General features: G+C 36.0%; 1 protein-coding gene across 9 annotated transcripts in view; it reads left to right on the forward strand.

Annotated features, from left to right (window-relative positions):
* Jmjd1c (jumonji domain containing 1C) overlaps window positions 1-26,944 on the forward strand; it is a 225,516-nt gene that overhangs the window by 130,601 nt on the left and 67,971 nt on the right. For 4 of the 9 annotated variants that reach the window (XR_002387280.2, XM_004858252.4, XM_087185505.1 and 1 more), the window contains one exon: window positions 13,375-13,488. The exons of 1 other annotated variant lie outside the window; for it this stretch is intronic. Coding sequence is in view for 3 of the 8 variants with exons in the window: in XM_004858252.4 (XP_004858309.1) it covers window positions 13,375-13,488 (114 nt within the window). In the remaining 5 variants the exon portion in view is untranslated. Of the gene's footprint in view, window positions 1-8,506; window positions 9,134-13,374; window positions 13,489-16,410; window positions 16,518-26,944 lie in introns of those variants that run through there. 4 more of the 9 variants (XM_021239193.2, XM_087185508.1, XM_087185507.1 and 1 more) reach the window with 3 other exon arrangements.

A 26,944-nucleotide genomic window follows, 5' to 3' on the forward strand; every position in this document is an offset into this window, starting at 1 on the left:
TTATCCCTCTGACTTGAAAATCTACTTCTTTCTTTCTTTTTTTTTTTTTTTTTTGGTATCAGGAATCAAACTTGGTACCTTGCACTAGCAAGACAGGTGGTGGAACCACTGAGCTAAATCCCCAGCCCTATCTGTTTCTTATACTAACCTCCCATTATTATCTGAGTCGGTTTGTGGACTTTGTAAACTGTCCATGGATGATTGTGTCTTTATGTTCTGCTACCACACTACTGGATTCATTGTATTTGAAATATATCTATTACAAGTAGCTTTCCATCACTGAGGTATTTTTTCTGTCCTTTTCCTCTTCGTCCTCCTTTTGAGAATCTTATTTTTGCCTGTTCATTCATTTGAACATTAAAATTGATTTGTCTAATTTCAAAATCTTTCTTGTATTTAGTGTATCAAAGTCATATAAACTAAATAAGAAATAACTTAGGAGGGGCCCAGGGATTTAGTGCCTGCCTCACAAGCGCAAGGTCATGAGTTCGATTCCTGGTACAAAAAAGAAAGAAACGAACGAACTTAGGGGAAATTGACCAATAGTGGCATAAAGAAAAAATATCAAATATTTATTACATATATATGCACAAGAGGAACAAATCATTAAGCATGATTACTGTATTAATGAATTCCCTCCCCCTTTTTAAAAAATTTTGAGACAAGGCCTTGCTAGGTAGTTCGGGCTGGTCTTGAACTCACCATGTAGCCCAGACTGGCTTCAAACTCAAAGCAATCCTCCTGCCTTAGTCTCCCAAGTGCTGGGATTATAGGCATGTGCCAACATGCCCAGTGTGTATTAATGAATTTTGAAGTACTTACTTGTGAAGTAATGATATTTCGGTTTCTAATGTTTCTGAGAGGAAGAATGTAGAATTCGGCAAAGAAGTTTAAGCCTTTAATTTTAGTCAAATTTGGCTTTATTAGACAATAAGATATAAATTAGACTTTGTTCTAATAATAATATGAAACATGGGATAGAAGAAAGGGAAAATTCAGCTCTAAAATATAGTTTGGGATTGTTATTTGTGTGGAAAAAAAGATAAAAGACACAAAATTCAGCCACAGTGCTGATGAAAACAGACTGTGGACAATGTTTTTTAACATTGGTTTAGAACTCTCAGCAGTAGTTCTACTTAGTGCAACTACATGTCATTAAAAATCTTTGCTATCGGGCTGGGGATTTAGCTGAGTGGTTCTGGCACCTGCCTGGCAAATTCAAGGTCCTGAGTTCAATCCCCGGTACCAAAAAAAAAAAAAATCGTTGCTATAGGGGCCAGGGATTTAGCTCAGTGGTTCAGCCACCTGCCTCGCAAGAGCAAGGACACCAGTTCCATCACCAGTACCAAAAAAAAAAAAAAAAAAAAAAAGAATCTTTGCTATTATATCTGCAGTGTTTTTAAAAATGGACAATCTGTTAGGTGTGGCAGTATAGGTTTGTAATCTCATGTACTCTCAGGAGGCTGAGGCAGGAAAATTGCAAGTTCAAAATCTGTCTGGGCAATTTGGTGACTTAGTAAGACCCTGTCTCAAAATAAGAGGACTGGGTATGCAGCTCAGTGTAGTTCCTGAGTTAATCCTCATTACTAAGGAGGACGGGGGAAAATTTGAAAAAAATTTTAAATAAGGTTGTAATTTTGTGCTATTTTATAAATGTGCTAAGGGTAGAAATTTGGTTGCATCACTATTGTATCCCCAGGGCCAGGAACATAAAAGGCATGTCATACATGTAGCTTGAATGAGTGTGCTACATGCTTGAGGGAAAAAGTTTTTAAAAATATTCTGGAAATACTTGTACTACTCATAGCCTATAAGTACTGAAAGTATGAAACTGTACTATGAAGTTTTCCATTGCATAGACAATATATAGATTCATTAATGTAAAAAACTTAATCCTTTGGCTATTATCATGATGCAGGAGTTTAATGTTTATGCATTTTCAGAGATTTATAGAAAAATACTGCACATTGAAAAATATTTTTTGATTCTAGTAGTCAGTTTTCCTATAAGGCAATCTCAGGTTTGTTTGTCTGTCTCACTGTGTAGTTCAGTCTGGCCTTGAACTTACTCTGTTGCCTAGGCTGGCCTGAACTAGTAGCAATCCTCCTTCCTCAGAGTGCTGGAATTACAAGCATGTGCCACCAGGCCCAGCTATGAAATATCAACTTTAAATCCTCTAGTTAATATTGTTTGTCTTCTTTTCTTATCCATGTATGTAGAAAACAATTTATAATGTTAGGTTATTGAACATAGAAGAGGTTTTTGTGTATGAGGCCCACCCTGGGTTCAATCTCTAATACTACAAAAAATGAAAAATGTTTTTGCTTGTTGTTTGACCCCCCCCCCCTTTTTGTCTATATAATTAGAGAAGTCTACTAGTTTGTTTAGGTTTTCATATGTATAAAGATGAGAGATTTATTTTCTCATTGCCCAAGATAAGTGGAACCGTTATTATTTAAAAGTGGAACCAAAATGCTGTTTAACTCTTAATTATACATATAAGGGTCTCACATTACTGGAAGTAACAGATTTTTTTTTAGATAGACAGTGTTACCTTCCATTTAGTCTCTGTTTACTTTCTCACCTCTGTTGATTTATTCAGTTTGTAACCTAGAAACCAGCTAAAAAGGAAGGAAGTGAGAGATGTGTATTTCTGGGCGGTAACTGGAGTAGTTTTCCTCTTCCCCTAGCCTGCCTGGTTCAGCAGCCAGAAAAAGGCTTTTATCCACCCCCACCTTCCAACCAAAAGAGTTAACTATTCATTTTCCTTCCTTAATTCAGTAAGCAAGGTATAAACTCATAAGAATAACTAAAGGAATAAAATGTTGCTCTCCTCAGATAGGTGCTTTTTTCTATCTCTGAAAGGCTGAATTTATTTTTTTGTTTTGTTTTGAGATAGGCTGGCCTTGAACTCACTGTGTAGTCCATGCTGGCCTGGAACTTGCAGCAATCCTCTTGCCTCAGCCTCCTGAGCTCTGAGATTACAGGCCTGTGCCATGATGCCCCACTGCCTTTAAATATTTAAAAGGCATTTATTTTTATCAGCTAATTGTATCTCTTTATTCTTCATTTGCATCAAGAATTAAGTTGGGATCAATCTGGTAACCCCAGGTCTCTAGGTGGCTGAAGCAGATGCTGAGGCAGGAGAATCATATTTCAGCCAAGCCTGGGCAATTTAGAGACTTAACCCATCCCTTCTCAAAACTAAAAGGAATGGGGATGTAGCCTGATGTGAAGGCCCTGAGTTCAAGCCCTGACCACCTCCAAAAAAAAAAAAGACCATACAGTGTAATATTTACAGAAGTGGAAAGGCCTTTTGATTTAATTCAAGCATGACGTAGTATGGAATACTTTTTTAAATGAATGTTTGGTTTTTCAGTATTGATACTATTTTGATTTCATTTTTTAAACTAGTATGTTCTGCTTTACTAGAATATGTGATTATTGTGGCAATTGTATTGTCAGCTAAGCATAGTTCTATATTCTATTTGATTCTCTTGGGGGTCTTATAGTACTTGAGGAAAGAGCTGTTTTTATGCTTATATATAATTGAGTTGATGCACAATTTTAAAATTAATTTTGTGAAATATTAAGTTTATCTCTTATGTATAAAAATCATAAATATAAATTAAGGAATAAAATAAATCATAAATATAAATCATAATATAAATTAAGGAAATATATTTAAAATTTAATAGTATCAAGCTGTATTAAGCATCTGATGTTTCTTTGTTTTGGGGGGCTCAGAAAAAGGCTGCTATATTTGCCTAGTGGCTATTGATTTTATGTCAGAGTGATTATGAATGAGTTATTAGGATATATGATTTAATAATTCACTTGACAGCATAATCCAAAATACTTTGTTCTGTATTTTAGAACCACTCATGTTCTATAAAATAAAGCCATATTTACTCATGTTCTTAGAATAGTTCTTGTCCATCTCTTTTTAGCCTTTGGAATGGTAGAGAAGTGCTCTATCATGGAGCTACATCCCCAACTGCACCCTTCCCCTTTTTCTGTGTGAAATTAAGGCCTTGCTAAATTGCCCAGGCTACCTTGAATCTGCTGTCCTTCTGTTTCATCCTCCAAAGTAGGTGCAATTACAGATTTGTGCCATCAAGCCCAGCTCTTTTTCTTTTTAAAATAAGATCAATCGATTGATTGATTGAGGTTTCTAAGGACAGGATCTTGGTATATAACTTAGGCTGGTCTCAAACAGGCTCCTGTTGCCTCAGTCTCCCAGAGTGCTAGGATTACAGATATGTGCCACCATGCCTAGCTAACCAAGGGAATTTGATAAGTGCAAAGCCCTTATGTGCTAAATTAAAAATACCTTCTTTTCAATAGCTAACCTGCTATATTCTATGAAATGAAATTAATACATGTGGATTAGGTATAAAGAGATTACATATATGGCATGAAAAGTAAATTTTCAGATGTATTTAAATTGTGATACCTACTTGGGAGCAAATAACAAAAGACTACATACATCATTTAAAAATAGGTGAAGTATTTACACTTAATGCTATATTTTCAATTTCAGTGAATACACATGTGTTTCCATACATACTTAGTTAATTGGAGAGGCTACTAAAGATTAAATCCAAGGGCTTTGCTCTCAGCTGCATCGCTAACCTTTGTTTATGTTTTGTAGTTTTTTAAATTTTGAGGCAAGGTCTTGGTAAATCTCTGAGCTGTGTAGGCTGAGCTTGAACTTGAGATCCTCCTGCCTCAGCCTTTCAGGGTGCTGAGATTACAAACTGCCATCATGCCTTGCTTCAGTTAAATCTTAACACTGCAGCATAGTTGACTGAGTGACCAACTTTCCCTCTTTAAGTTAGAAACTTAACAAATTTCACTGAATGCTCTAAAGGTTTAAAATTTAATTATACTGACAAATTAGTAGATATGACCTGATGTTTAGCATACAGCCACAGATTTCTATTTTGTATTTCCTTGATTTGTTGGGTTGCTGAAGTTAGCCTTATATCACCACGTAAGTCTCTACTATAAAAGGCAGATGTCTATTACAGTATATCTATCACAGAAATAAAAAATGAGCAACATGTGTAATTTTAAATTTTTTAGAATATAAGTTAAAAATTGATGCCTGGCGTAGTGGCTCAGCCCTGTAATGGCAGCACTCTAGGAGGCTGAAGCAGGTGAATTGCTAATTAGACTGAAGCCTGTGTCACTTAATGATTTGGCAAGACATTGTCTGGAAACAAAAAATAAAAAATGGCTGATGATGTATCTCAGTGTGAAGGCCCTGGGTTCAATCCCCAATATTAAAAAAAAGAAAAAGAAAAGGGCCGGGGATTTAGCTCAGTGGTTTCGCTGCCTGCTGCGCAAGCACAAGAAATCGAGTTCAATCCCCACTACCAAAAAAAAAAGAAAAGCAAGCAGGATGAGGTGCATATGCCTCTGATTCAAGCACTCTGGGACACTGAGGCAGGAAGGAGGATAGCAGATTAGAGCATAGCCTGGGCAATTTATTTTATTATTATTATTTTTTTAACAGCATCTTTCTGCTCCTTTTATTTTATCCAGACTACTGAGATTAGGGCAGTGCCAAACCAATCAGTAATTACCCACCCTTAATCCCAGCATCATACACTTTAAATTCAAGCACTTCTGAAAAAGCCATCTATGACCCCATAAGACTTTGGGAGACATATGGACACAACCATAGCATTCCACCCCCGCCCCGCCCCCAAAGATTCATGCACATCCCTTTATGGAAAAGGCACTTAGGGCCGGGGATTTAGCTCAGTGGTTCCAGCGCCTGCCTCGAAAGCACAAGGTCCTGAGTTCGATCTCCGGTACCAAAAAAAAAAAAAGAAAAAGAAAAAGGCATTTAGCCCATCTCTAAGAGTTTCCAAAGTCCTAAGAAATTCAGCATTGCTGAAAAGTCCAACTCCCAAGTCTCCTCTGAGATTTAAGGCAAACTTTTAGCTATAAGCCCCATACAAATGAAAAGAAAGTTAAACACTTCCAACATACAGTGGCACAAGATAAACATTGCCATTTCAAAAGGTACAAATAAGGGGATACAAAGGAATGAGACCAAAACAAGTCCAAAATCCAGCAGGGCAAACATTAAGTCCTGTAGTTCCACATCCAGCATCTGAGGCAATCTGTGGCAAGATATGAACTCCAAAGGGCTTGGGTGGCTCCACCTTTACGGCACTTCTGGTGGTGATGGCTCCCATAGTTTCTCTCTTGGGCTGGCTCTGCTCCCTCCTTGCAGTTTTCCTTGGAAGATGCACATTCCTGACTTCTCCAAACTTCTGGAGTCTCCACTCCACCTTTGGCTTCACACTCACAGCTTCACATACTGCCCTCTCAAGAGCAAAATGCCTGACCTCCCTGGCCTTCTGAAATCTGGATGGAAGCCTTCCTGACCCCAAAACTCTTGTGTTCTGCATGCACCTAAAACCAATGCTGTGTGGATGATGCCAAAGTCTCCTGCCAGCTGGAGCAGTAGCCAGGCTTCCTTCTCTTGGCTGTAGGGGTGAAGTGCCTCTAAACCAAATTCTGAGAAACAACTTCCCTAGGCCACTCCCATTCTGGAACATAGTGCTCTGGGGCTTTCTTCTCAAAGCAAAGCTTTCACTTTTGCAATTTTGAGGCTACAAAGGGTGGAGTCCTGCTGCTTCTTGTGATGCCCTCAGACCATCTTTTCTATTCTCATGTTCCTTCTCAGCAATCAAGATCTCTGCTCTATCTTTGCAATCCACAGCTTTACTAGAGCTTCCTTTCTGGCTAAACGCAAAACGTTTTAAATAATTCTACTGGGCCCTTTGCTCTTGATTCTCAACATAAATCTGGCTAAAAGCCACCAACAACAATTGCCATGCCATCCCCTGAACACTAGACTGCCTTGAAATTTCTTCTTTCAAATTAATTAGTCTGCTGTCCTTAATTTCAGTTTCAGGCAAAGTCTCTGGACATGAGCAAAATACAGACAAACTTTCTACCAAAGCATAACACACATCATCCAGCCGCCAATGCAGTCCTTCCCAGCAGAAACCTTCTGAGCCTGGTCTTCATTGGCTTTCTGGTCTTCTGAGCTCTGACCAAACTCTCCTATATAGTACAGCCTAAGGCATTCCAGCTCTACTTTTTCAGCCAGCATCTCCAAACCTTTCTAACTCTTCCCTTTCCCACAAGCCAGTCTCAAAGGCTCTTGAGCCACATAGCCAGGTAATGTCACAGCAGCAAACCCACTTTTCTGGTACCAAATTCTGTTAGTTACTTTTCTCTCACTGCTGAGACAAAATACTCAACACCTAAAGTTAAAGGGGAAAGAGTACATTTAGCTCACAGTTTATAGAAGTTTCAGTCCATAATCACCTGGTTCCAAGGCAAAGTGCCACGTGACAGATGGACCTCACAGAGGAGAAACAGTCAGTAGCACCCACATGGTAGCAAAAGCAACAAGGGAAGCTTCGCCTGGGCAATTTAGCAATTTAGTTGAGATCCCCTCTCAAAATAAATAAAAAGGGCTGAGGTTGTAGCTCAGGGGTGCAGACCTCAGGTGTTCTCCTCAGTATGGGGTGGGAGTAGGGATAGGCAGAGTGAAGAACAAAGAAATTAATTTTAACATCCTTTTTTAACCCAATATATCCAAAATATTTTAATATGTAAGCAGTAATTTTTTCATATTCTTTGTGTATTTTGTACATACAGTACACATATCAAATCAGGGTAATCATTTCAAGTGCTCAGTAGCTTCATATGGTTAGTAGCATATTGGACAGCATAACTCTAGTTGAGATAGAAGTTAAGAATTATATACTGTAAAGATGTACTAATAAAATTTTTTTTTTAAAGAAATTGAGTTTAGCTGGGGATTTAGCTCAGTGGTTTCGCCGCCTGCTGTGCAAGCGCAAGGACTCAAGTTCGATCCCTGGTACCAAAAAAAAAAAAAAGAAATTGAGTTTAAATACATCAGAAAATATCAAATTAGAGGTCTTTATCTGTGAACTTTGTAGATTAAATTGTATAAGTAATGAAAGTGTTTCATCAGTATTTTTTAAATCTGTCAAATTAAATATAAGTAGTTTATTTTTAAGTGTCTCTGAGACTTATGTCTTTTGATGTCACTTACTGTTACACCAAAAATGTTTTAAATTGTTTTTTCCTGAGTTTTAAAAATATTTTATGGCAAAACAGTTAAACTAAAAAGACAAAATTTTTATTTGTAAGCACTGAAAGTATTTTTTATGGTTTAAAGTTATGCTTTATGTTTGCCAATTTAAGAGATATTTACATACTGTTTTCTGCACTTTCTAACCTTGGTATATCTGGAAGGCAGAAACTTTGTACGTATTTACATGTGCTTTTTGAAGGAGACAGTAAACTTGAGCTCTTGGTCTCGCCACTAGTCTGTCTTTGTCTGTTGTTAAAATTATGAGCCAGTCTCTATGGCCGCAGCCAAATGAGTAATCACCAGTAATGTGACTCGTGCTGGAAGTGACTCCATCAGCACCTGTGACGGAGGATTAGTTACAGTTTACAGAGCACCGCCTCTTCCCTTCTCTGTGTGCCCTAAGCCAAGAACTCATTCTCATTTGGGTGTCTGCACTGTTGGGAGCTACTGTGTTTCCACGGAGAGTACAGTGGGAAAGGCTTTCTCTAGCTAATGGATGGCTATTCTCTTTATTTGGAGTATTTTACTGGTTATGTAAGTGACCTCGGGAGAAATTATCCTGACCCAGATCGGAGGATGCAGTAGTGCTTCAGCTGCAGGATTTCTTAGTCGTTAACACCACGGTGTGGATGACAAAGAGCGAGTTGTAATCCTCATCACTGCCAGGGCAGAGCCCGGAACAGGCAGAAAATCGTTATTTGCTCGTCGGAGACTTGTTAGGTTACAGCTTCTGCTTCACTCTGTGGTCTTGGCTTTTCTTCCTATATACAATGACGCTGCTGCAAGTGAGCTTAGAAATGCTTGGTTTGAGAACCATTTGCCTATGATTTTTGAAGAGTAAAGAAGTATTTATGCTAGATAAAAAAAAAAATACTTCTCAAGAATGAAACGAAATATCAACTATACTTACTGACCTTCATTAAATCTATGGCTTGGACTTCGGAGATTTAAAGATACTTTAAAATTCTCAAGAGCAAAGTACGGTTTGTATTTTCCTGCTTCCTTTTTCTTTTGTCTTAATTTACACTTGGTTTGCCTTCTCAGGCTTAGGAATTAAGGTCACCGGCTTTTATAGTTCTAGCCTCAGCGCTCTTAAAGATTTTTAAAACTATTTTGTTTAGAGAGCTTTATGTGTTTGTAGTAATTTAACGATATTGTACAAAGATTAATTCAAAAACTAGAATTTGTTTATGGCAGGAACTTTTCAAATTAGACTATAGTGTTTCAAGGGAAACGGGGGTATTTGTTTTGTGAGGTGTGTGTGTTTTCTCTTCCCCACCCCCAACTTGTATTCTAACTATCATGTTTTTCAATAGACCTGCTTGGGTGGGAATTTGGACTTTGTTCTTTCAAGTCACTCCATTCTTTTTTTTTTAATTAGGCTAAACCTTGACTTATAAAATGTTGCCAAGATTGTTTTCTCCTTCCAGTATTTACCAATACTCGAATTTATATCAATGTTCTTGAGGTTAATGAACCTGATTTTTTATTTTTACTTGAAAAAGGAATTATTAAGTGTTAACTGGAAATTGTTAGAAACTCAGACTGCAGACACGAATTTTATGAATTTCCTGTTAAATGGTGAGCTTTAACATGGTTTGTTTGAGCAGCTGAGTTATATTTGAGAGCTGTAGCTGATTTATTTTAAAAAATGTTTTTCGGGGAAGGCTCATCTGTTCACCTCTTCCTCATGTGAATGGAATGTAGTGCAGCATGGAGCCCCAAACAGGATACAGTTGTTCTAAGCATTCTTCCTATAGCGTGGTAGGCCTCACTAGAAATGTAGGCTCTCAGCTATATTTATTTTGGCTTTAGATCATTTCTAAAGTATGTATAACATTGACAAATGACCTTAAAAGACTTTAATTCATTAATAAAATTTAAAAGTTTTGTTGTAACTAAGTATTCAGTTTTAAGTGAGTAATTTTAGTTTAGATTTTCAAAGACTTTTAACGTTTGAATAAGTCTTTTGTGATTAGGGCCATATTCTATTCTAACTTTCATCAGATGGTAGTTCATTGCTTCCCCTTAGGCTGTGGAAGTTCCTCTTAGAAGGATATCTTTAGAGTCTTTAATTAGTTATGCATGAGTTCTAGTTTCTTTACATTCCAGTGCACCTAGACCTTTGAAATATTTACTACTGATTCAATTTAAAAGCTTTAGGATTCTTTTGGTTTCACTTAAATTATATACGTTATTTTTAAGCAAATAATGTAGCTTTGAAATATGTTAAACTTGTGTACAAAAATTTAATAATGGTCACATTGTTGATAAACCACTTTAAGAAAACAGTGTATTTTTAACTATATCATTTGTTGTTTACCTTAAATCTTTCCATAAAATAGGCTCAGACACATATTCAGCTTTCCCCTTAATACATATTGAAATATTTCTTTAACAAGTACTATAAAACGTATTAGTACTTGATAACACTTGTAGTTGACATAAATATTTTAACATTTGCCTTTTTATTTCCTATTTAAGAAGCTTAATATACTTTGGACTTCTCTCTAAGTACTCATGTAGCAGAAATAGAACATTGTTCTTAAGAGTACTCAAATTTGATAATTGTTAGTTTTTTATATTTTTAGTAGCCAAATATGACCAGTGGCTTTCAACTAAATACCTTAAAGCTCCTGGATTTTTTTTAACGTAGACAGTAAATCTTTTTCCTGATTAACTGACAGTACAAATTTTAAGTTGGCTTGTTGGAATTTACCCCTAAAGCTGACCTGTCTTGAAAAGGAAAGTCCTAAAAGGTTCTCTTCAGAAGAATGTTTTTCATATTATAAAATGACTGTGTCTCATAGGAAATGCAAACCACCTGTACTATTTGCCTAAGAAAGGGACACTTCAAGACTAAGAAGTTTACTTCTTTGTCAAATCCTACTTACTTGAATTGTATCTTTAGCTACTTAGATAATACCTTTTGTGGACCATTTTTGTTAACCTTCTTGGGTTGACCTGGTATGTTTGAAAAGAATTAGAACATCTGATAATGTTCAAAGATTAAAAGTCCTCTTGAGAATATGCCAATATTTTCTAGTTTACTAAACACTAAACTGACAGGTATAATAAGAAAAGCTATTTTTTTCACTGTAAGATCAGCTAAATTCTTATGTGTTTCATGTCATTTGTTCACATAGTGGTGGGTGTTTTTAACTGAATAAAATCTTGAATTTCTTAAAAACTTTCTCATTTCTTAAGTAAAATAATAGGATTTTAGTGCTAGCAAATGAAAAATATTAGAAGTCAACACTGTCAGCTAAATAATGTGGGGATTTTCTACTTTGAAAATATAATTTCTCACCCAAATAAAATATTTGATAATATGTAGTACAGGTTAGCCTGAGACGTGGGAAGGATGTTACTGTAGTTAGATTGTCTAATCATAAATACTGAAAGTAACTAACCTTAAGTAAGAGGGTTTTTTGGGTGTGGGAGGTGGATTCTGGGGATCAAATCTAGGCCCTTGTTCATGCTTAAATACATGCTTCATCTCTAGGCTGTGCCTTTGGCCCCGAAATTTTTCCTGTGTTATTTCAAGGAAGGAATGGTAATGTTTATTTATTTATAAGTTCATTGTGTAGACAGTGTAGAAAGAAGGCATGTTTAAAATGTCTAGTCTCGTGTGTTTCTGCTGATTGAAACTGTTACAGACTATAGTGAATCACCTTGAAAATCTTCCTTTTAGGAATTTTTTTTTTTTTTTTGGTACCAGGGATCGAACTCGGGACCTTGCGCTTTCAAGGCAGGCATCAGTGGAACCACTGAGCTAAAAATCCCTGGCCCTCTTAGGAATTTCTTAAACATAGAAACTAACTCCTAAGAACCATTAAGATGTTGACATTTTTCCTCAGGCAATTTTTATTATTCATAATTACCAAGATGTTGTATTTCTTTAAGAAATAATACAAGGACAAACACAGTGGCTTTGGAATCTCTGGGGATTTTTGCTGTCAGCTTCGTTTTGTATTCTAGTGGTCACTTAATTGCCTTATAGTGAGGAATGTTTCTTTTGTGATGTAGGTAATCTAGAAGCTGGGCTGGTTATTTCTGTTTTCCAAACTTTGATTCTTTTATAGTAAAACCGCTATTTTTTTTAAGATGGTGGGATTCTGCTTTCATTTCCAAAGTTTTCGAACAGTACCATGGGTACAAGCACACTTGGTTTTTATTTGAACTTCATCTTCTATGAAAAGTGTTATTACTCACTTAAAAGTACATGGTATTCTAATTTCCTTCTTTCCTCTTCTGCCTGCTTCATCCCCATTCCAACGTATGAATAACAACCTTCATATAAAAGATGAGTCTTTAAAAAATAAAATTATATTTTTAAAAAAAGATCAGTCTTTTAAAGAATCACAGGACCTTGGATTCCCTTTTTTTAAAATTGTGGAGAGAAACTTTACTGCTAGATAATTTTTGTATGGTGCTTTTCACTGACCTCTTCCTCCTTGCTGATCTCATTGAAGTGTCTGGATTTTTATTTGTGCTCAAGGCTGGGGCAGGGCCAAGGGTGTAGAGTATAAAGGGGTGGGGTTAAAAGACCAGATGCTTCCTGATCGTTTAAAATACCACTTAATGTGAAAGACCTAGAAAAAAATTAGAATTGAAATCCTAACTTGTCTGTCTGTGTTGTCCCATGTGTCCCCCACCCCCCAAAATTCCAACACCCCTGGTGGCTCCTGTCTACAATCCCAGCACTCTGGGAGGCTGAGGCTGGGGGGATAGCAAGTTTCAGTCCAGCCTGGGCAACTTATCAGTTCAGTGAGACCCTCTCCAAAAATTTAAAAATAAAAAATAAAAATACACTGAGGATATAGCTCAGTGTCCAGAGGCCCTGGGTTCTATCTCCAGCACCTCTGAATGAAAGAAAGGAAGGAAAGAGGGAGGAAGGAAGGTCAGTCCCTCAGTCCTATTTTTTCAGGAGTTGCTTTTTTAATGTTAAACAGAAAGTTTTATATGAATGTTTAATTATTTTTAAAAATAAACTACGGCTTTATATACTGCAATTTTTTTCATTCCATATTGTAGTCAGTCCTTTTTCATAAACACAAAATATTGTATGGATAAAAGCATTACTTTAGATTGTACCAATGTAAATAATAACACTAATACATTGGTTGATATACTGTATATTCCTCACACCATATTTTGAGGATACAACCGAGAAAATAACCATTGGATATTTTTTGTTTTGTTTCTTCTCTTGACAGACTTTCAAACCTCTGGTTGAAAAAAGTATACCCAGTTCAATCACTGCAGTAGAATTCCTTATAGATAAACAACTGGATTTTTTAACTGAAGATAGTGCCTTTCAGCCCTACCAGGTAAGAAATTTTAGATTAGTTTTTAAAAATAACTTTATTAAACTTTACTTATATTCAGATATTCTTTTTAAATATTGTTTTACCTAAAATCTTAGTTAAGAAGCCAAATTTATTCAATAAATTTTGGTGAGCATAGTATTCATTTATTCAGTCAACAAATATATACTGAGACCCAGATGTGGTGGCACAACACACACCTGTAATCCCAGCATTCAGGAGGCTGAAGCTGGAGGATCACTGCAAGTTGAAGGCCAGCCTAGATAACATAGTTCAGCGTGAACTACATAGGGAGACCCTGTCTCAAAAAACAAATATATATATATAAATAAATACATTGCAAACTATATAGCCTTCTCTCTCTGTAGGTAGGAATATAGACATGAACAAAATAAATGATTCATGCTTCTAATCCCAGCACTCTGGGAGGCTGAGGCAGGAGGATCAAAAATGCAAGCCTAGGGCTGGGGATTTAGCTCAGTGGTGCCGCCACCTGTCTCGCAAGCTCAAGGTCCTGAGTTCGATCCCTGGTACAAAAAAAAAAAAATGCAAGCCTAGCCTGGACAGCTTAGTAAATTAATTAGACCCAGTCTCAAAACAAAAAAATGAAAAAACAGCAGTGGATTTAGCTCAGTGCAAAGGCCGTAGGTTTACTCCCCAGTACTACCAAACAAAAGCAAAAAAGGCGACCAAAATAACTTTCGACATTTGAAGTAGTATTATTACAAAACAACTGGCTAAATTTTAGTATAAATAATAATTGTCTCCAGCTCTGAAAATTAAAAATGGGGTCAATGAATGTAATTTTGATTAGTGATATATATAAAATTTAACATAATGGCAGGTCATTTTCTTTACTTCTTTGATGTAAGGTCTTACTCCATAGTCCAGGCTTTCCTAGAACTAGCTGTGTAGCTCAGGCTGGCCTGGAAGTTCTGAATCCTCCTGCCTCCCGTAGTGCTGAGATGACATGTGCGTGCCACCATGCCCACCTCATTTTCTTTTTAATGAGAAATTTACTTTTAGATTGTCATTAATTGAATAATTTAATAGCTTAAATGTAAATACATTTAATTGGAAAATATTTTTCAGTAAACTATTAGATTTAGTGATGCTGGGGTTTAACCCAGGGCCTCTTGTACACTAAGCAAGTGTTCTACCACTGGACTCCATCGCCAGCCTTTTTAATTTTACTTTGAGACAAGATCCTGCCAAAATGCCCAGGCTGGCCTCCAACTTGTGATCCTCCTCCCTCATCCTCCAGAGTAGCACAGATTACAGGCTGGTACACTGTGCTTGGTCAAGTTCTTGTTATATTTAAAGTATAAATAAAAAGCACAAGTTTGTTTTCTTTCTATGTTTGGATGTTAGATTGAATTGAAATTTATATTTACACATCTTTTAACTTACATGCTTAAAGTAATGCAGCATTGTATTGAAAGATGACAGAACCAGCCTTTTTCTCCCCAAAGAGTAGGAAGTTAATGCTTATTTCATTTTTAGCTCATTACTGTTTTTGAAAAAAAATTTAAAAAGTAGAGCCATTGTTTCCATGGAAAGAGCAAGAGCTTGAATTAATGAGCACTGATTTGTTATGAATGTATAATACTTAGGGAATTAGAGTAGTTCTTTTAGGTTTACTGAAATGCTAGTATAAACATTATTTCTTGGTTTGTTTGTTTTGTTTGTTTTTTTTCCGGTACCGGGCATTGAACTCAGGTCCTTGGGCTTGCACAGCAGGCAACAAAACCGCTGAGCTAAATCCCCAGCCCTAAACATTATTTCTTAATTTGAAATCTGTAGATTTGCTTTTGTCTTTTCATGTTTTATTTCCTTAAATGGCCTATTTTTAAAATATTGTTAGCTTTTGTCCTTTGCTTATTATGTTTACAGATAAAATTGTATTTATAGCAAAATTATTAGTGGAGATTTGGGGGCTTTTCCCTTGGATTTTGTTTTTGTGAGTGTCATTTTGCTTGTGATAGGCATTATAATATGCTTCATATCTAAAAGTTATTTAGAGTGAAAACAGATAAATTTAAGTGGAATCAAAAGAAGGTTCTGATTCTTAATGTTTTAATTCTGAAGTTACATTATTAGCACTTTGTAAGTTTCAACTTGGATTTGATTTAGAGAAGTGAAATAGTTATGTAGAAATTACTTTTACAAAAGTAATTTAGGTGGCCTAAAAATATACAACATGTTTATTAAAATTATAATAATTGAAAGAATATACTAACACAGGTTTTTTTTCCCCTAACATTTTAAATCGGTTTTAGATTGTGATAATTTTATCTTTTTATTTTTAAAAAATCAAGGCACAAGAGTTAGTCTTCCATAGTTTGATGAATTGTATGATTTTCTTTGTTCATAAGTTACTCAGATTGCTTTCCTAGCAGATATATGCAAATTGACTTCTGGCCTAGAAGGATATTACTACTTTCCAGTAGTGAAGTGACTCATTTAACTTTTTTATCCTTTTGTTTGTTTAGTGCTAAGGATAGAACCCAAGGCCTTCTAAATGCTCAGCAAGTGCTGTACCACTGAACTCCATCCCCAACCCCTCACTTGCCATTTTAATCATTTGTGCTCCCAAAAGTGAACTCAGAAGGAATTAATAATCAAAGAACACTTGCTTTTTACAATTTCTTGTAAATTTTAAATGTAACTAATAGCTTATAAGAAAGATTTTCTACATACATTTTCATTTTTACATTTAGGTTTTTTAAAAATCAGTTCAGAGGGCTGGGGAATTTAGCTCAGTGGTTTCGCCGCCAGCTGCGCAAGCACAAGGACACAAGTTCGATCCCCGGTACAAAAAAAAAAAAAAAAAATCAATTCAGAAATATGAAAACATTTTCTCTAGTGTATAAAATGATAGCTGCCAAGCCAGGTGGGCATGAAGGTACATGTCTGTTATTTCAGCACTTGGGAGGCTGAGGCAAGAGGATCACCGAGAGTTCGAGACCAGCCTGAACTACGTAGTGGGACCCTGTCTCAAGAAAACAAAGAACAAAAGAAAATAAAACATGGTAGCTGCCTGTTTGAATTTGAATAGAAATTTAATGTAGGGGCCTATAATGGCTAAGTCTAGATTTTCAGTTTTATTTAAATTAATTTGAAAAATATAGATACGTTCTAAGACAAAGAAAAAATTTAGGGTTTATGCAATTAGACAGGCTTTACTCCACTGTGCTTTCCTCTGACCAGTTGTCTAAGCTACTTAGTACATTAAATTTCTTGGCATGTAAAACGTAGCAGCTTTCACTGGCATAGATTTCATAAGTACTGCCTTGACCTATCTCAGTGTTAGAAGGCAATAAGTCAGAGGTATTTTTGAGGATACTTGAACAAGCTTTTAACTTTATTGCTCCCATTTTTTTCTCTCTTCTTTAAATTTCACTATGCAGTTTCTTTTGAATCAGGGTGTTCTTTATCCTTTATTAATGTCTTAGATAAAAAGGGTAAAAATTCTTTAGAAATGACCAGCCTGGATGATTTAGTGATTTTTTAAAAAATTTTGTTCCAAAATAAAAAAAGATTTAGAGTATAATTCAGTAATAGAGTACACCTTGCTTCATTTCTCAAAAAGTAACACACTCACACATACTAGAGGTCTGAGTGTGATGACACAGGCCTAGAGAGCACCCACTGAGATGGGAGGCTCATGAGTTGGAGGCCAGTCTGGGTAGCATTAGTGAATTCAAGGTCGGGCTGGACTACGTAGTGAGACCCTATTTCAAAAAACCAAAAGAGAAGGAAGGGAAAAAAAGAAAAGCAAGCATGTAGCTTGGGAGGAGAGTGTGTGCCTAGCATGCAAGAGGTCCTGGTTTAGATATTTAGTGCTGGAAAAGAGAAGAAATTCCCTTTGTATATGAATTTTTTTAGTCTAGAATCTTGAGTACATAAGTTTTCATTTTGTAGTTTCCCAGTAATGATACTTTGCTGTTAATTAAATGATTTGACAATGAGAATTCCAAACTACCACCTTTTTTCTGAGGTCTCAACATTTTATTCTATAGCAGTATATTGCCTTTTGTTTCTTTTACACACAGCCCCATTTTAAAAATTAAATCATAATGATAACATATTAGATAAATTGTAAGGAAATAGGAAGCAGATGATTTAGGATTAATAATACAAGTCCTTATAGGTAATTTGTTTGAGTTCTTATTTCTAGCTGAATGATTGCAGTGCATTGATATTTTTTACATGACATGTACGAAATTATTTGATCTGATCAGATTTGACATCTGCTTGGGTTTTCAGGGTGCAACCACTGTAGGTTCTAGTGTCCAGAATTACAGAAGAAAACTTGACTGAGAAGAGAAATTGAACTAACATCTTACAGGCTTATAATGAATGCATATTAGGTCACTGAAACAACATGTCATGTGTTTTTATTTCTGCTTCCTCCTTTTTTCTGATCATGCCTACTCACAATTCACTTACTTTGAAGCATAGGGGGAAGGGAAAAGGGAGAGAGGGGAACTCTGCAGATTTTCTTTCAGCTGGCTTGGAAGGAGGAAAAAACAAATTATTGCTTCTTAAAGATCCTTTTTATAGTTGTTGTTACTGTAATGTTACTGTAACTGTTGCTTTACTTTGGAATATGATTATAAAAGTTCAGAAACTTTTCATTACGTTTGATTGCTGTTTTGTTTTACTTTATTTTGTTTCCTTGAAAGGAGGGTCTCACTGTGTTGCCTGGATCAACTCCCTGAGTGCAGACATTCCAGGCTCAAGTGTTCCTCTTATCCTTCTGAGTATCTTGGGACTATAAGCATGTGCTACTGCACCTGGCCTCGGTTGCACTTTTGATAAGATTTAAATAAAAATGATTGACAAATTAGAACCTTCAGCTTTTGGTGTAATTTTAAAATCAGTTTGGTTCTTGTATTTCATTACTGGCCAAGCCCACACTTGCTGTTTTCAGGTTGGATGCCTCATAGAGATTATTTCTTACCTGAAAATTACATGTGACTCATCAGTTAATCTCACTTGATCTAGTTATAGTCCAGTATTTTCTTTTTTTCTTTTTGGGAGGGGGGTACCGGGGATCGAACTCTGGTCCTTGTGCTTGTACAGCAGGCGGCAAAACCACTGAGCTAAATCCCCGTCTCTAGTCCAGTATTTTCTAGGGATTGCAATCATCTTTGCTTTAAAATGTAATAAATAATACAAGGGGTACTAGTTAACTATGTGCTTGTCCAATATTATACCCCATTTTTATTTTGTTATATATTAAAATTCATTGTACTAATGAAATATTTTTCCTAGAACACAGTAGAATCATTCTAGAAATGAAGACAGAGTCCATCAGTTTGAAGCCCAGGGTCATAATAAGATGAGTTTTTTATTTTTTTGAGAGAGAGGCTCTGTAATTCAGGCTCACCTCAGACTCATGGCGATCCTCTTGCCTCAGCTTCCCCCATGCTGAGACCACAGGTTCACACCACCATGCCAGCAAGATAATAAATTTAGAGATAAAGAATTCATACCGCTGTTTGTATCTCTGTAGAAAATACACATTGGACTCCTTTACTGAATACTAGATACTGTACTGTTGTGCAGTGAATTGCAAGTTGAAGGGAAAGAGAATGGTGGAGCAAAGTATTTCCTTCAGATGGCTTAAAGAATTGAACAAAGCATAATCTTACATTGTCTAGTTGATTAAGGTGTCTGAATTATGCTGGATCTGTTTAGTTAAAATTTATGTAGCCCCTCAGTGATAGGTTTTTTTCAGTGCATGGTGCAGGCTAGGCAAGTGTTCTACCTCTGAACTATAACTCTAGCTTGGTTTGGATTCACATTTGTAATTTTTCCATGATTAATCATATAAATTTATTGACTAGTTTCAGAATAGCCTTAAGGTAATTGTTGCTCAACACATCTGGTTTACTAAAAGTAGTGCAAACAATTGTCTAGGTTGAATTTAAGTAGAGGGCAACACAGGCTTTTTTTTCCCCCCTCTCCTAAATTTCTATCACTGTCCTAAGGAGCTTGGAATTACTTTTGAGACAGAATCTCACTATATAGTTTAGGCCAGGCTTGAACTCACTATGCCTCAAACTTGAGGTGATCCTTCTGCCTCAGCTTCCTGAGTGCTGGGATTACGGGCTTGTGCCACCACACCTTGCTTGGAATTACTTTAAAACAAGGATAGGGGCTGGGGATTTAGCTCAGTGGTGCTGCTGCCTGCCTCGAAAGCGCTAGGTCCCGAGTTAGGTCCCCGGTACCAAAGAAAAAAACAAGGATAAAATAACGCAAGTGAGGTGAATATTAACCCCCAGTTAGCCAAGGTGAAAAATTAATTGGTTTATTGATTGGTTATAACTAGCCAAATATCACACTTTTTTGAATTAAATATTTGAAAGAAGTTGTTCACTAACAGGCTATAAGTAGATCTATGCTTCAGGGAACTAAAAATGGTAGTGCTAATAGTTTACAAAAAAAGTAAACAAAGCCTCATGATACCATTGATACAGAACACTGATGGGGTGAACCTTTTAGAGTTTTCAGTGATAACAAATAGTCCGCTGTTGCATGCATTCCCTCTGTGGTGTTATGATAGAGGATGTATAGAGGGTTGGGGAAATGACTTATTTTTGTAATCTTTTTTTTAACTTCACTCTAATTTACACTACAGGTAGATGTCGCTTTAGAGCATTTTTACACTGTAAACATTCCTATGTGGAAATGTGAATTTTACCTGGAACCATATTTATTAATGTGAATTTTATTTATTAAATGTGAATATTTAGTAAATGTGAATTTAACCTGGAGCCACCTCACAATTCCTATCTGATTTGTTCTCTTCCTGGTATCATTCCTGCTCCACCATTAATCTTTAAAATACTGTTTGTTTGTTTTTTTCCAGAAACTGCTCAACACTCTAGGTTTTGTTTAAAGATTGCTTTAAGCAGTGATGTTTAAACTTGATAGTAAATGATGTGTTTTAACAGGAATTTATAAGAATCCCTGGAAGTTTGTCTGTTAGGGTATAAAAGTTTAGCCTCTCACTGCTTCTTCCCTAAACATAGTTGAGGAACAAAGGGAGATCAGAGGAGAGGGACACTAGAACTCTTTAAGTGTTTCACTAACTATTGACTTACCTCTTTCCAGAAAGAAGTATTTAAATGGCTTCAAGCAGTACTCCTGCCTCAGCCTTCTGAGTACCTGGGATTACAGGCATGGATTACATTGAAAGGCCAATAATGACAAGAATTTACTGTACATACTTTTTAAAGTTTTTTCGAAGTACACTTGATTTAAGGAGAAAAAAAAAATCACAGTAAAGACTTTAGGAATATAAATCTAATAGAAGTCGGTAGAGACTGGAATGGTTAAAGAAGTGCTGTGAAGGATGTAAAATTTGATTTCCAGAAGTAAAAGATTGGGGGTTACTAAAGACAATAGACAGAAGGGACATGATAATCAATAAAGAGCATTTATATTTAGCAAACAGTAGACTATCATTACCTTAGGTGGAAAAGAGTTTTTCAGTATTAATCATACTAGATAAATATGACAGGATCATATAAAAGAGAAGGAGGAGGACTGGGGATTTAGCTCAGTGGTGCCGCCACCTGCCTTGCAAGAGCAAGGTCATGAGTTCAACTCCCGAAAAAAGAGAAGAAGGATTGCTAAAGTACAGGTAGCAGGAAGGTAACAAAATCATCTATATTTTAACACCAGGCTGGTTATGACAAACATCAAAAGCAACTAATTGGGTCTTTAGAGTCTAGCATAATGGTTAAAGAGCATGAATTTTTATGTCAGTTCTGGCAAATTTGGTTTCAAAAACTAGCTTTGCCATTTGCTAGCTATATGACATTGGCAAAGTCTGTTTTAAAAATTAATTTTTTTCTCTTCAAAATAAATAATCTACTTGTGGGTTTTTTACTTCAGTGTTTTTAGGAAGTTTAAGTGTAATTATTTACTAAAGAGCTTTCTTATGATCTAGAAATTGCTTTATGTAAAGTAGCTATTATACGAGTTCGATCCCCGGTACCAAAAAAGATAAATAAATAAATAAATAAATAAAGTAGCTATTATTTTCCCTTTTTGTGGTGCCATAAATTTTTTTGGTGGCCATTTGTAACTCTTTGTCTTCCTTCATTCATGCACTCATTGGCCGTATCTTGGCCCCTGTCTGCCCCTCAATATAGTTTATCTTATTTGTGTACCACCACTGGGAATGGTGGTTCGCGCCTTTATCTCAGCACTGGGTAGGCTTGAGGCAGGAGGATTTCTGGTAGTTGAAAGGCAGCCTGGGCAACATAGTGAGTTCAAGACCAGCCTGAACTACATAGTGAGACATTGTCTCAAACCACCAAAAGAAGAAAAAACCCTTAACCATTCTTTCTATAGCTGTTGCTAACTTTTCAGTTGTAAATGCAACCTGTTGTCAGAGCATAGAACATGTTTTTATACTCAGTTCCCCGCCCCCCCCCAAATATGTAGGTAAGATTTCAGAGTGACTTCTTACTGTAAATTTTAAGGACATGAAACTACAGAAGATGAATACAGAACCTTTGTTTATTTTCCATGGTGAAAGTCAGGTTCCACTTACTGCTAATAGTAATTTTTATCTCAAAGTCTTTTGTGATAAGATACAGAATAATTTTCCTTTGTTTGGCTCTAGATAGAAGCTTATGGAGGTAAAATTAAAGTGTTAGAAGTCCTCTAAGCTGTGAATGAAATAGTTGAGTTAAATTACCTTTAGTTTCTTCCCAGTATTCTGTGCTAGTTCCATGAAATTGCCAAAGTTAGAAACCTAGCCATTTTTGACTACCATTAACATAATCAAGCCCTGATTATTTTAGTCTCTGATACGAGGCATTCAACCTAAAATAGGTTTATCTCAAAAGGGAGAACTTTTGAGTTAGGGAAAGCCAGATACAAATCAGAAGTTATACAAAATTAGAAAAACTAGGGTTGTTTGAATTGACAGTACTTGCTCGGAGCTTTCTATTCTCTTTTTCCATGTCTGTTTCTGAATTATATCTTGGCAGGAGTTGAGCACGTTCCCAATTACTCCCTGAATTTTCATTAGCACCTCCCTTTTCCATTTCACTTTGCCTTCATATTAGCATCTGAGTGAAATTTGCAGGTAAAATGAGATTGTAGCATATTCACCAGGCCAAAAAGGTAAAATAAAGGGTACTAGCCACAGCTGTGCTGGCGTGGTAGGATTGGCATCCCTGAGCAGGCAAAGCCTGGGGTGGTCTGGATGAGGCGGGAGCAGGAAGCAGCTGTTGTGTAGTCCTTGGCTATACATCCCATTTCTAGTCAAAAGTGACAGCTTGCAATGGTAGAGCCAAGCTGAATCCAGCATGGTAACATGGACAAGAAAAAGAGAACCAGCAGCTAAAATAGAATCATTGTACTTCTTTAAGTTTTTTTTAAATTTAAAGTTAATACATATTGTTTTAATATTCTGTCATTTTGCTCTATATTTAAATATTTCTTTCACTCATCTACCTAATTGTATAAAGCCTTAATTTCAAAAACAACTAATGGATAATTTGGCTATCTGATTTAATGAGGTACCTATCTACTACCATTAGAAAAGGAATTCTTCGTTTGTAAAAATTTATTGCAAAACTTGATGTGTTGAAAATGTATCCATGGAGTCCAGAAACGTGTTATTTTGACTGAAAATTGGCCCAAGAATGAGCTATTCTGCAATAAGCAGATTAAAAACACAAGTTACTGCAATAGTTCTCTCCTGGTCCCAAATCTGCTATGATCATATGCTAAAAAATCTGCCGGTCTCTTTTTAATTTTTTGTGGCTGCTGTTAAGAATTTAAAGTATGTGAAATTGTGCTTGGAGACACCAGATTCCACAGATTCTGAGCCATCACTGGATACTGTTGAGAAATTGTCTAGTTTCTTTTTGCCAATCAAAAGAGGATGATTGTTTTTATTCCTTTCCCAGTTGCAAAGTCTTACTAAAACATAGCCGTATTATTTAAAATCTTGAAATTAATGTGTAATGTTAATACTTTATATTTTTAAATTTTTATAATTTCCAGAATATTTTCGTGGACATTTTAGTTATTATTATGTTAATTTTATGGGGAATAGAATTTAATCTTAATTTTGTGTAATATTTTCAGAGTCATGTAATTCACGCTGTTTTCTGAATGTGAAAGCAGAAGAAATAAAACCTCAAAGCAGATAAAATTAAAAAGGCAACAGATATACCAATGTAGTAGGCAGTGTCATTTCACGTATAGCTGTACTTTATTCAGACTGGAATTAGGAATTAAGTCACATACTCCTTTTTTGCCCTTCCCCCCTCTTCTTTCCTTACACTGGTTTCTTCTGCTTGCTCATAGGTTTTGCTTCTCATAATACTAGTTTCTATGTAATTTCAGTGGATCAGTGTCCATAACTACCTGCCCTACCCCTTACAAAACCTGTTATATCTGATGATACTTATGATTTTTGCTAAAACCAGAGATAGGATAGGAAAATGAAAGGCTGAAAGTGGAAGAAGGAACAAATAAAGAGGAAGGGAGCCAATGTATGATAGCTATTTATAGGCAAAGAAAATGAAGTTTAGGGAAGTTGTAACTTGATGCCTAGTTGCACACAGCTAGTTGTTGCAAAACAGAACCTAAACCCCAAACTTGAAATTTCAAGATATTATTTCTGCTGCATCACACTGCCTTTGTGAGCCACCAAATGGGAAGTATCTACTGTTTGCATATCATTCTCTTTAATTTAGCACTTTATTTTTCTTATAATTAACTTTTCTAAATATAAAACTATGTTAATTTCATTTCCCGTGCAATTTCCATGGACTTTCCACATAGTGTCTTTAAGCTGTATTTAAAATTTGTGCATTATTTTCAGTTTCATTTTATCCCTAAATAGGCAATTCAAAGAGATAAAGATGCTTTACAGTCAGTCTCCCTGTTTTTTCAGCAGTCTGATTTTCTTCATTCTGCATTTAGGTGGTGTTCTCAAGACCTAGATTTGTTCCAAATTAAAATGAACCCCTGTCATCCTCTTACCAAGAAGAGTTGCCTCTAAAATCTATGTCTCCCAAGGTTTCAGAGTAACGACAAAACAGTACTAATTCTTAGTCAATAAATAGTAGAGGTTGGGGCTTGTGTCTTCGTGTACTTGAGGACCTCAAATACCAAGAAGAGGAATAGCTGGGTCAAATGGAACCTCTAGTTTATTTTTTTTTGAGAAATCGAGGGAGGGAAGTTTTTAACTGTTTTTAGTTGATTCAGCCCTCTGATTAGTCTCAGCCTCATTGTCTTCATTGAGTAGAAGAATAATGAGCATTTGTTAAAAAGAAACAGTAAAACTTAATTTTTGGACCATTTAAGTATAAGATTCAGTGGCATTAAAATATATTCACAATATTGTGCAACAGTTACCTTTGTTCGTTTCCAGAAAATATTTATCATCCCAAACTTCATTAAAGAATTCCTCACCAGGAGTTGTAGCACATACCTGTAATCCCAGCACTATGGAGGCTGAGGCAAGAGGATCACAGTGGCCATCCTGTTCTACAAAGTGAGTTCAAGGCCAGCCTAAACTACAAAGTGAGACCCTGTCTTTTAAGAAAGAAAAGAAAAAGCAATTCTCCATTTTCCAATTTCACCTTCCTCAACCCTTAATAACCTTTGTTCTATTTTCTTTGTCTATGAGTTTTCCTATGCTAGCTATAGTATAAGAGAAAACGCCTGTAATCCCACCACTCTGGGAAGCTGTGGCAGGAGAATTGCAAATTTGAACCCATCCTGGGCAATTTATGGATTTAAGGAGATTGTCTCAAAAGAAAAAGAGCTGGGAATATTAAGTCAGGGCCAGGGCCCTAGGTTCAGTCTCCAGGACTGCAAATAAATAGAGAGGGAGAAGTCATATAATATTTGTCATTTTGTCATAATGTCTGCAAGTTTCATCCATGTTATAGCATGTGTTAAAATTTCTTTTTGTGGCTGAAACAATATTCCATTTATGTAAAATACTACTATTATCCATTCATCTTTTGATGAATATTTATTGGGTTTCCACCTTTTCGCTGGTGTGAATAATGCTTTCAGTTGGAATTGTTGGAGCATGTGGAAATTTTAGTTTAACTTTTTGGAAAGCAGCCACTTTTCCACAGTGGCATGCCATTTTTGTTGCACATCTGCACTAATACTTGTTATTTTCCCTTTTAGGGGGCAGGTAATAGCCCATGCTAATGGATGTGAAACCTTATCTCATTATAAGCTTTTTGGAGGTTTTTTTTTTGTTTTTTTGATACGGGGTTTGAACTCAGAACCTTGCGCTTGTGAAGCAGGCGGTGGCACCACTTAGCTAAATCCCCGGCCCTCGTTATAGTTTTGATACACGTTTCCCTCTTGATAAAGCTAGCATCTTTTCCTTGGCTTGTTGGTCATTTGTGTAGCATATGAATAAGAAATACTCATTCAAGTCTTTTGCCCATCTTTAAATTTATAGTGTTTTGTATGTATTCTACTTATCAGACCTTTATTATATATGCTTTGCAAGTATTTTCTCTCATTCTGTAGGTTCTTTCTCTTAATAGTGTTCTTTGGTATACACATTTCTGATTTTGATGACATCGAATTAATCTATTTTTTGCTTTTGCTGTTTGTGCTTTTGATGCTATGTCCAAGAAATTATTGTCAAACTCAATGTTATGATGGTTATGTGTCATTCACTTTGCTCTTGTGAATTTAAAGACAGACAAAATATTTGATTACCTGCATTATGGAGGATAATCTGTTTTACTCAAAGTCTAATGATGACCGCTTCTCAAAAATACTTTCGTAGGAACATGTGAACTGATACTTATTTGACCAAGTAACTGAGCACCCTAGCCCATCCAAATTCACACAGTTAATCTCAAGTGCTATTGACTTATGGCATACTTTAAAACATACCTTCTCTCAACTGACTATCCCAAGCAAGTTGAAACTTAACACACACTATTGCTAAGGTTGAACTGCTGCTTTTCATTTTGAAGATCCCTGCCTTTCTGTTGGATGGCACTCAGTGGCAGCATTCATTATATTGTTTTTATCAGTCCTCCTACATCCTCAGCCCATTTTTATTTTGAGGCAAGTTCTCACTAAATTGATAAGTTGCCAGGGCTGAGCTCAAACTTGTGATCTTCCTGCTTCAGCCTCCAAGAATACTTGCATTACAGGCATGTGTCACTACACCTGGCTTTATCTTTGCTTTCTGAGGAGTAATAATAGCTCTGCTTCCTCTTCTGAGTAGTTACTCTGATGTTTTTTCCTGGCTGTCTGTAATATAATCCCTTATTAATTAATCCAATTCTGTGTCAAATTCTTACCTCACTCAAACATTCTGTTATATCTACATTTAGTTATTTAGAAATAAGATTATTAATTATAAGTGAATAATACATTTTCTATGTATCTCAATGAAATAATAGAGATTTTTTTTTCTTATGGT

This window comes from Heterocephalus glaber, unplaced genomic scaffold (genome assembly GCF_053883595.1).
Source record: "Heterocephalus glaber isolate CG9 unplaced genomic scaffold, H.glaber_assembly_v1.0 deba00001497, whole genome shotgun sequence".
Taxonomy (NCBI): Eukaryota; Metazoa; Chordata; class Mammalia; order Rodentia; family Bathyergidae; genus Heterocephalus; species Heterocephalus glaber.